The sequence below is a fragment of the Pecten maximus genome, chromosome 7, assembly GCF_902652985.1.
Source record: "Pecten maximus chromosome 7, xPecMax1.1, whole genome shotgun sequence".
NCBI classification, from domain to species: Eukaryota; Metazoa; Mollusca; class Bivalvia; order Pectinida; family Pectinidae; genus Pecten; species Pecten maximus.
In genome coordinates, this window is record NC_047021.1 from 15960756 (window position 1) to 15970059 (window position 9304).

The following is a 9304-nucleotide window of genomic DNA, read 5'->3' on the forward strand; positions in this document are numbered from 1 at the left end:
TCCAGCCAAACCAACGACGTCCACACTGGTCAAAGATCCAGCCAAATCAACGACGTCCACACTGGTCAAAGATTCAGCCAAACCAACGATGTCCACACTGGTCAAAGATCCAGCCAAACTAACGTCGTCCACACTGGTCAAAGATCCAGCCAAACCAACGACGTCCACACTGGTCAAAGATCCAGCCAAACTAACGACGTCCACACTGGTCAAAGATCCAGCCAAACCAACGACGTCCACACTGGTCAAAGATCCAGCCAAACCAACGACGTCCACACTGGTCAAAGATCCAGCCAAACTAACGACGTCCACACTGGTCAAAGATCCAACCAAACTAACGACGTTCACACTGGTCAAAGATCCAGCCAAACCAACGACGTCCACACTGGTCAAAGATTCAGCCAATGACGCCAGTCAACACCAGCCAGGGATAATGATATTAGCGATGACACGTCGTTCTGGGGTTAGTAGGAAACACAATAAATAGGCTGTTGACACACTGTTTTGTTTTGATACACATGTATTCATTTATTGCAGTTTGTTCTCAAGTAGAATATGAAACATGGAATTAATGTGTGCCTTTAAATATCACCAGTAGTAAAATCTGATATGACATAAAATATTTAGTGTTAAGAATTTGAAGTAAAAGTATCCAACTCTATCCCATTATGACTATGGTATACATTCTAGATTCTTTGATTTCCTTATGATCATTTTTAGAATCTTTATACTCAACTGACTTGTATCTGCCAGTATATGACACATTGTATCCGAATGTTCTCTTGATGAAGGGCCTAGATGTTGTCGTTTTAGGTGGGTAAGTTTGATATGGTGGAGATCAAAATAAAGGATATCTTTTCTATAAAAAGGACACTTATCAGCTTCAACAACTATATTCATATATGTATTTAATATAATGGAGAGATTTTCAAATAAATAATTGGAATCAATTATCTTGATATTGTATATTAAAGATGAATGCAACTAAAGATCTTATGCACTGATTTGATTGATTTGAAGAGAGGAACTTCATTTTCTTCTAATAGCATCAAAATCCTGTTATAGTCGTTAAAGAATAACTGTTGTGGTATCCCTGTATCCAGGCAAAGTTTGATACAATTTCATTCAAATATATACACCGTGTATTGTCCATCACAGTTCACCAACATGTGTTCAGCATGGGGGTTGATGCATCATCTTTTATTTGTTTTCCTGGAAACCTAAGTTCACGTTGCCCTCCGACGCCACCTGGGAATATGAGGGTGGAGGAGCGGAGTACGCATGTTGGTGTGAGGCACTTCCTGTTCCTGGTGCGGTAGGGTAGTAGGCAACTGTAGCACTAGTATGAGTGGTACCTGAAAGAAGAAACCAACATATATATTCAAATTAGAGGCACTATATGTTATACCTATAAACATAAATAACGTATTGAAAAGGTTTTGGTTACTGCCTGGTTAATAACAGATATATAGTTTGGTTGATATTTGGTTAAAACTATTTTGGTTTATGTCTTGTAAATTACGAGTTTAGGTTAATAACATCTTTGGTCAGTATCTGGTTAATAATATGTATGATGAACACCTGGTTTTAATTACAGGATTAGTTAATACCTGTTTTACAACATATTTTGTCAATGCCTGGTTAATTACAGGTTAGTTAATACCATATTTGGTCAATGCCTGGTTAATAACAGGTTAGTTAATACCATATTTGCTCAATACGTGGTTAATAACAGGTTTGGTTAATGCCATATTAGGTCAAAAGCTGGTTAATAACAGTTTTGAGTAATACATGGTTAATGACAATTTGGTTTATACATGTTCTTGGTTTATAATAGTTTGTGTTCAGGCGCGGATCCAGGATTCGAAAGGGGGGTCCAGTAATTTAGTGATAATGCGAGCGCCGTATGCGCGAGCCAAATTTTTATGGCGAGGGGTCTGGGGGTCGCCAAGGCCCCCAGCGGGTCAAGGGCAACGCCCTGGTAGGGGGGTCCAGGGGAACTTCGCCCCCAGGCGGAAAATCAATATAGCAAACTTGCAATCATTCGGGATCAGGCGCAAATCCAGGATTTTCGAAAGGGGGGGTCCATTAATTTAGTGATAATGCGAGCGCGAGTTGAATTTTTTATCCATTTTTAATATTATCAAAAAATGTCCTCCGACGAAAGAGGGGAGGGGAGGGAGGGGGGGGGGGGGGGGGGGGGGGGGGGGGGCCTGACCCAAGTATTTTGTGAGGTTTTGGTACAGACCGGTCGCCATATTGAATAGGGGTAATAAAATGTCAGAAAGTGTCGTGAAAAATCCGGATTTCAGTTTTGGTTAGTAAAATGAATACCGACGGGTACTGTGGAGTTGTATCAGGGTTATCTATACAGAGTTTTACTTACTGACGCTGGGTACTGTGGAGTGGTATCAGGGTTATCTATACAGAGTTTTACTTACTGACGACGGGTACTGTGGAGTGGTATCAGGGTTATCTATATAGAGTTTTACTTACTGACGACGGGTACTGTGGAGTTGTATCAGGGTTATCTATACAGAGTTTTACTTACTGACGACGGGTACTGTGGAGTTGTATCAGGGTTATCTATACAGAGTTTTACTTACTGACGACGGGTACTGTGGAGTTATATCGGGGTTATCTATATAGAGTTTCACTTACTGACGACGGGTACTGTGGAGTGGTATCAGGGTTATCTATACAGAGTTTTACTTACTGACGACGGGTACTGTGGAGTGGTATCAGGGTTATCTATACAGAGTTTTACTTACTGACGACGGGTACTGTGGAGTGGTATCGGGGTTATCTATACAGAGTTTTACTTACTGACGACGGGTACTGTGGAGTGGTATCAGGGTTATCTATACAGAGTTTTACTTACTGACGACGGGTACTGTGGAGTTATATCGGGGTTATCTATACAGAGTTTTACTTACTGACGACGGGTACTGTGGAGTGGTATCGGGGTTATCTATACAGAGTTTTACTTACTGACGACGGGTACTGTGGAGTTGTATCAGGGTTATCTATACAGAGTTTTACTTACTGACGACGGGTACTGTGGAGTGGTATCAGGGTTATCTATACAGAGTTTTACTTACTGACGACGGGTACTGTGGAGTGGTATCAGGGTTATCTATACAGAGTTTTACTTACTGACGACGGGTACTGTGGAGTTGTATCAGGGTTATCTATACAGAGTTTTACTTACTGACGACGGGTACTGTGGAGTTGTATCAGGGTTATCTATACAGAGTTTTACTTACTGACGACGGGTACTGTGGAGTGGTATCGGGGTTATCTATACAGAGTTTTACTTACTGACGACGGGTACTGTGGAGTGGTATCGGGGTTATCGATACAGAGTTTTACTTACTGACGACGGGTACTGTGGAGTGGTATCAGGGTTATCTATACAGAGTTTTACTTACTGACGACGGGTACTGTGGAGTGGTATCAGGGTTATCTATACAGAGTTTTACTTACTGACGACGGGTACTGTGGAGTGGTATCAGGGTTATCTATACAGAGTTTTACTTACTGACGACGGGTACTGTGGAGTGGTATCAGGGGTTATCTATACAGAGTTTTACTTACTGACGACGGGTACTGTGGAGTTGTATCAGGGTTATCTATACAGAGTTTTACTTACTGACGACGGGTACTGTGGAGTGGTATCAGGGTTATCTATACAGAGTTTTACTTACTGACGACGGGTACTGTGGAGTGGTATCAGGGTTATCTATACAGAGTTTTACTTACTGACGACGGGTACTGTGGAGTGGTATCAGGGTTATCTATACAGAGTTTTACTTACTGACGACGGGTACTGTGGAGTTGTATCAGGGTTATCGATACAGAGTTTTACTTACTGACGACGGGTACTGTGGAGTGGTATCAGGGTTATCTATACAGAGTTTTACTTACTGACGACGGGTACTGTGGAGTTGTATCAGGGTTATCGATACAGAGTTTTACTTACTGACGACGGGTACTGTGGAGTTGTATCAGGGTTATCGATACAGAGTTTTACTTACTGACGACGGGCACTGAGGAGTTGTTCTGAGCTACAATGACCCGTCCGGCCTGGGCTTGGTTTCTTCTCTGTCCGCAGCAGCACACACAACACAGAATGATAGCTCCTACCAGGAATGCCACGGCCACAAGACAGCCAATCACAATGCCTGCTATCACCCCTGCAGAACTGATTATAAAACAGCCTTATTTAAAAACTTAGATTTTCTTTTTTTTCCCAAAGCCCCATCTATCTCTTATACCAGTAACATCTTAAAAAGAATTAAAAACCGAGTTTAAATAAGTATCATTAAAGGTAATTTCCGTAATTTACTATAACATGGATGAAGATTAAACATGTATAGTTCATTAGGACTACAGTACTAACGTTACAACTCTATGAAAGGTGGCATGACATGATAAAAAGATAAAATTAACTTTACTAAATTTTCCCATAACTGCCGCGTGTTGAAATATAATACATAAACAAAGTATAGTTGACCTAGTCTACATTTAATGTCCATAGTTTCAAACATACATTGTGTTATATAGCCATACTCGTTCATATTTGATATAAATACAGTCAGTGTGTGTGTGACAGATAAATATAATGTCACCCCGTTGTTAATTTTTATCTTTAAAGATTAATTTATTCATTTATCTTATTTATCTATTTTTATTTGTTTATTTTTATACGGAAGTGTTTGGTACGGTGGTATGTATACTTACAGAGTATAGGTGGTATAGTCATAGTAGTAGTAATATCGGTAGGAGTAGTATCTGGTATAGTAGGTACGGATTCGGACTCCCTCTGCCACTGAAATGAAAATAAAATCTTACAATCATCCTTATATATCTTAATCCCGTCCTAGGATCCATATTGTCAGTAACATACCGTTAATCTCTTAATAGCATTTATTTGACAATCTGTAGCTACTTCAGTCTAAAGAATATATATATTACTTGCGGCGAAAGTTGAAATCTGGAGTATTTGGATTCTTTATTTGCACGAACATATCGACACGCATTAACCTTTCATACACAATTCACTTCTTCAATCAACTTGAAACTAAAATCAAACGTAATTACTGAGGGAGATCGATGGTACAAAGTGATTTCTTACGATTCCGTCTGATTTCACTCGGACATACTCGGACACACTCGGACACAAAATAATGGTACAATGGTTTGGTTTATTTTGTTTAACGTCCTATTAACAGCCAGGGTCATTTAAGGACGTGCCAGGTTTGGAGGTGGGGGAAAGCCGGAGTACCGGAGAAAGACCACCAGTCTACGGCCAGTACCTGGCAACTGCCCCGCGTGGGTTTCGAACTCGCAACCCAGAGGTGGAGGGCTAGTGCTAAAGTGTCGGGACACCTTAACCACTCGGCCTCCGCGACCCCTATGGTATAATGTATATCAGAGAGAGGAGAGAGAGAGTACACTATATATATGATTTCGGCTTTAGATGACAACTTCTCTCTAAAGCTCAACCAATATATTTGCAAAGGCGAGATAATTCTTTCACATTTTGTTTATTGAGTAATTGAATCAATTTAAACATGTCCATTGAACATGGATGTGACATATGCTTGCACTCCGCGTTCTTTCCTGTTTGTGATTTTTTGTTTTTAACTTGAAATTAATTCGCAATATTTCATATGTGCAAGTCATGTTTTACAAATGTGTACACACGTCACAAACGTCGACAAAATAACCAACTGACTCCAATGTTGTGTTACGCTTATACTAGTTATGAGTATGTGCTTCTAAATGTTTACATGTACCTTTATACAAAGACGACAATACTTCACACCAGGAAGTAAGAGTCTAGGATCCCATACAGTTGTTCCATTATGTATTTATTATATTGCGTGTTGTAATTTTAGACCAGACATAATTTTGTAAACCACAATTTTTGTTTATTTATTCCATGTATTATGTATCGGCTGGAATATACCAAATCCTGATTTCAGTGTGTGATAATCTGACGGGGATTATTATATATGACGATGAGGAATCAGCTATTTATCTGTCTGTGTTGTCAGGAACCTGGATAACTGTACGTGTGGATATATGTCTGACAAAGTAACCGAGTGTGTCTCCCTTTGGTAAACGTGAGGCTACTCAGACCCGACATTGACACCCCCCCCCCCCCCCCCCCCCCAACTCTCCTCTCTATCTTAAATCTTCAGGTCACTACAAATATTTACAACTTATTGGTATCTAACGTACAAGATAAATGAAATTACAGTGTCCCTAATATGTATACGCCGTAAACAGGACAGGTATATTAGAGCTTAATGAGTTCTTGTTGAGATACAATTTGTGCTCCATACATTGGTCAATACACATTATTGATAAACAATACACAGGTTATTCACCACAATGGTCCACATGTAATACAGCCAGAATCGCCGCACCAGACTACCACATCAGAATCCATGGAACAAGGGGCTTTTCTTTTATAATATATAACTCAGGTGACGATGATATATTTGACAAACATGCCGACTCTAGTAATGTAGGTAATCTAGGTGAACTTACCTGAACCTAGAAACGACACCAAGATAAAGAGAATGGAAACAAGAGTGTTGAGGGCGTTCATTTTCCCATAAGTTAAAGTGTGGAATCCGTTCATATTTTCACAAATCCCACCGATCACACCAAGAGAGTCCGGTTAACTGTTCCTTGTTCCGTGTGCCTGTACAGGGTATTTCAAAATAACCTGGCTTATGACGTCTACCAGGTAGAGGGAGGGATGGTTGATAACGCCACTGTCGACTGATAACAGTGTTTACTGTCACCCCGGATTGTAAAACATTCCTCTGTGCTTGTCATAGTCTCAACATTTTATCCTACACATATATATATATCATCTGATAATCTCTATGTTGCTCAATTCCTACTATTTCATATCTTCGCTCTGAGACAATATATTGATGGTTTAACAATTTCAGCGTTTTCTATGGTTTCAAGTATAGTGGTGCTGCAGATAACTAAAAGCATTGATATTTGGCAAGTTTTTTTTTACTATAACTGATCTATGTTTATAAGTATGAAGGGATCGTCAAAAAATATTTACATGTACTTCCGTTTTTTTCCTAGATGGCGGCCATTTTGACCGAAAATATGTGACGTGAGTAAGGAAAATGATGTAAAACTTTTAATTAAGTTGCAACTGAATATTCCATTCATGTGTATAGAAGACGTCTAATCTCCTTATGATAAAAAAGGTTTAATTTCTTTTCTTTTCTTTCATATTGCTAATCCATTAATTTATCTTCTTTTGCCATAATAGGGAAATATTTTCCTTTTATATGGTCTATAACATAATTCAGTTGATTTTCAGTCTTCTTCTTTTGTTTATGAACATTAGGAGTATCGTACATGTTACACCTGTTATGGTCAATTGTTATACATAGGCCTATGGTGTGTTTATCTGTATTTTGATTACATCAACGTTCCGGAACTTTGCGTGTTACTTTCGTTTTGTCGCGCTTGTGTTTACTAGGCCCTGAATAGGTACCTTTTATGTGTTATCTATGCGTGTACGTAATGGTTTGTATATCGTACAGATATGGACAATGACCTATCGCTTGACCTGTGACATGCGCAGTCATTTTTTTCTTTCCTATCCCGCTTAACCTTTTCTGTCTTTATCTCACTCTGTCTATCAGCATTTTTGAATATTTGAAAGAAAGAGTCCTTGTTGCTATACAAAAATAATAAAAACACCAGTATATAGTCAGTCTAGACTGGCCCCATGTCTCTAGGATAATAAAAACACCAGTATATAGTCAGTCTAGACTGGCCCCATGTCTCTAGGATAATAAAAACACCAGTATATAGTCAGTCTAGACTGGCCCCATGTCTCTAGACTATTAAAAACACCAGTATATAGTCAGTCTAGACTGGCCCCATGTCTCTAGAATATTAAAATTATAAATAGAATTGAGCTTTATGATTCTGGTCTCGAATATTTCGGATTCAAACTAAGGGCAGATAATCTAGTATTATAATTTAGCTTGACAATTCTTAACAAAAAGAACTTAGGGTCTCGTGGCCAGTCTATATATATATAGTCAGCCATGCCCTCTTTATTGGCAGAGCTCTTTAAGCTTGGTTAGGAATAACAGATATTTACCTCCGTATTATTGAAACGTAAGTGTTGTGTCAGAATTATGTCCATTTCTCAATAAAGCTTCAGATTATAAGCGTAAAACTGTGAACAACCTTCAATTGAATCAGCAATACACAATTGTATATAATAAATTATTAACATTAGATAAATAAATAGTTGAAAATATGGTCATGTTTGCCAGGAAAACGATCGAGCCAACGGTCCAATAGTTATACAATCCGGTAATTCCTTTCGGCCGCGTTTCACTCACATGGCAATATTACGATAAGTTTAAACCAGTATATCAGTCACACTTCCACCTTTCAATAATTTGGAGGGAAACTCCAGGGTTTAGCTCTATTTTTTTCTATTATTTTTTAATCATCAGTCAAACTTATTTATTTCTAATAATTTCAAAATAACAATGAGTGAATCTTAGAATACAGTGTGTGATGTTTTAGTTTAAACAATATTTATTTGTTTTAAGTAATACAGTACAATAAATCAAAAGTATACAAGAGGATTTGGTAACAAGCTTAGAGCTTATGTAAAACCATCTCCTTGTTTTAGATTGTTGGCAAAAGGGGTCCCCATAAATGTGCTTTTTCTGAAGCTTTTAGTTAATGGCATAATTTCCCTATCCCCTACCACCATGGAAATTTGAAACATTTGACAAGCATTGCCGGGAAAGATTTCGAAAATGTCCTCATGATCGTCCGTCTCTTGTTAGCCTCAATTTGATTGGAAGGATACGTCTTGTATCAGTGTAAGACATGGTGCCGAGACATGTACACCCTAGATTTACTTTTTTTCTAGAAGAGAAGCACTATTAGGTGGACTCTAGTCGATGCTTCTGCACTTTTGGACAGACAGCTGCTTTCTGGTCCCGTTAAACAAACTATGTCACAAGTTCGGCTATACAAAATGACAAATCTTATTATTTGAATAACGTGGTTGCTTGTGTTATCCAGAGAGCGGGAAAACAGTCATAGTGTTACAGTCAGGTATCGGGTAGATCTCCATTTCTGATCATGTATAGATGTCCAGACATTCCTGTCATGTGTAGATGTCCAGACATTCCTGTCATGTGTAGATGTCCAGACATTCCTGTCATGTATGGATGTCCAGACATTCCTGTCATGTGTAGATGTCCAGACATTCCTGTCA

General features: G+C 38.8%; 1 protein-coding gene across 1 annotated transcript; it reads right to left on the bottom strand.

The window, feature by feature from the left end:
* Window positions 1-502: 502 nt before the first annotated feature.
* LOC117331749 lies at window positions 503-6770 on the bottom strand. Its single transcript, XM_033890625.1, has 4 exons — window positions 6562-6770; window positions 4744-4831; window positions 4038-4204; window positions 503-1355 (listed from the first exon to the last, which is right to left on the bottom strand). Exons 1-4 carry the CDS (start codon window positions 6653-6655, stop codon window positions 1201-1203), a joined length of 504 nt encoding a protein of 167 aa, XP_033746516.1. The 5' UTR covers window positions 6656-6770; the 3' UTR covers window positions 503-1200.
* Window positions 6771-9304: the final 2534 nt, after the last annotated feature.

Excerpts from the sequence above, each read along its gene's own strand:
- LOC117331749 (XM_033890625.1), bottom strand. The coding sequence starts at position 6,655 with ATGAACGGATTCCACACTTTAACTTATGGGAAAATGAACGCCCTCAAC. Across the intron at positions 4,832-6,561 it reads GGTGTCGTTTCTAGGTTCAG|TGGCAGAGGGAGTCCGAATC; the intron begins GTAAGTTCACCT and ends TTTTCATTTCAG. Across the intron at positions 1,356-4,037 it reads CTCCTCAGTGCCCGTCGTCA|GTACCACTCATACTAGTGCT; the intron begins GTAAGTAAAACT and ends TTCTTCTTTCAG.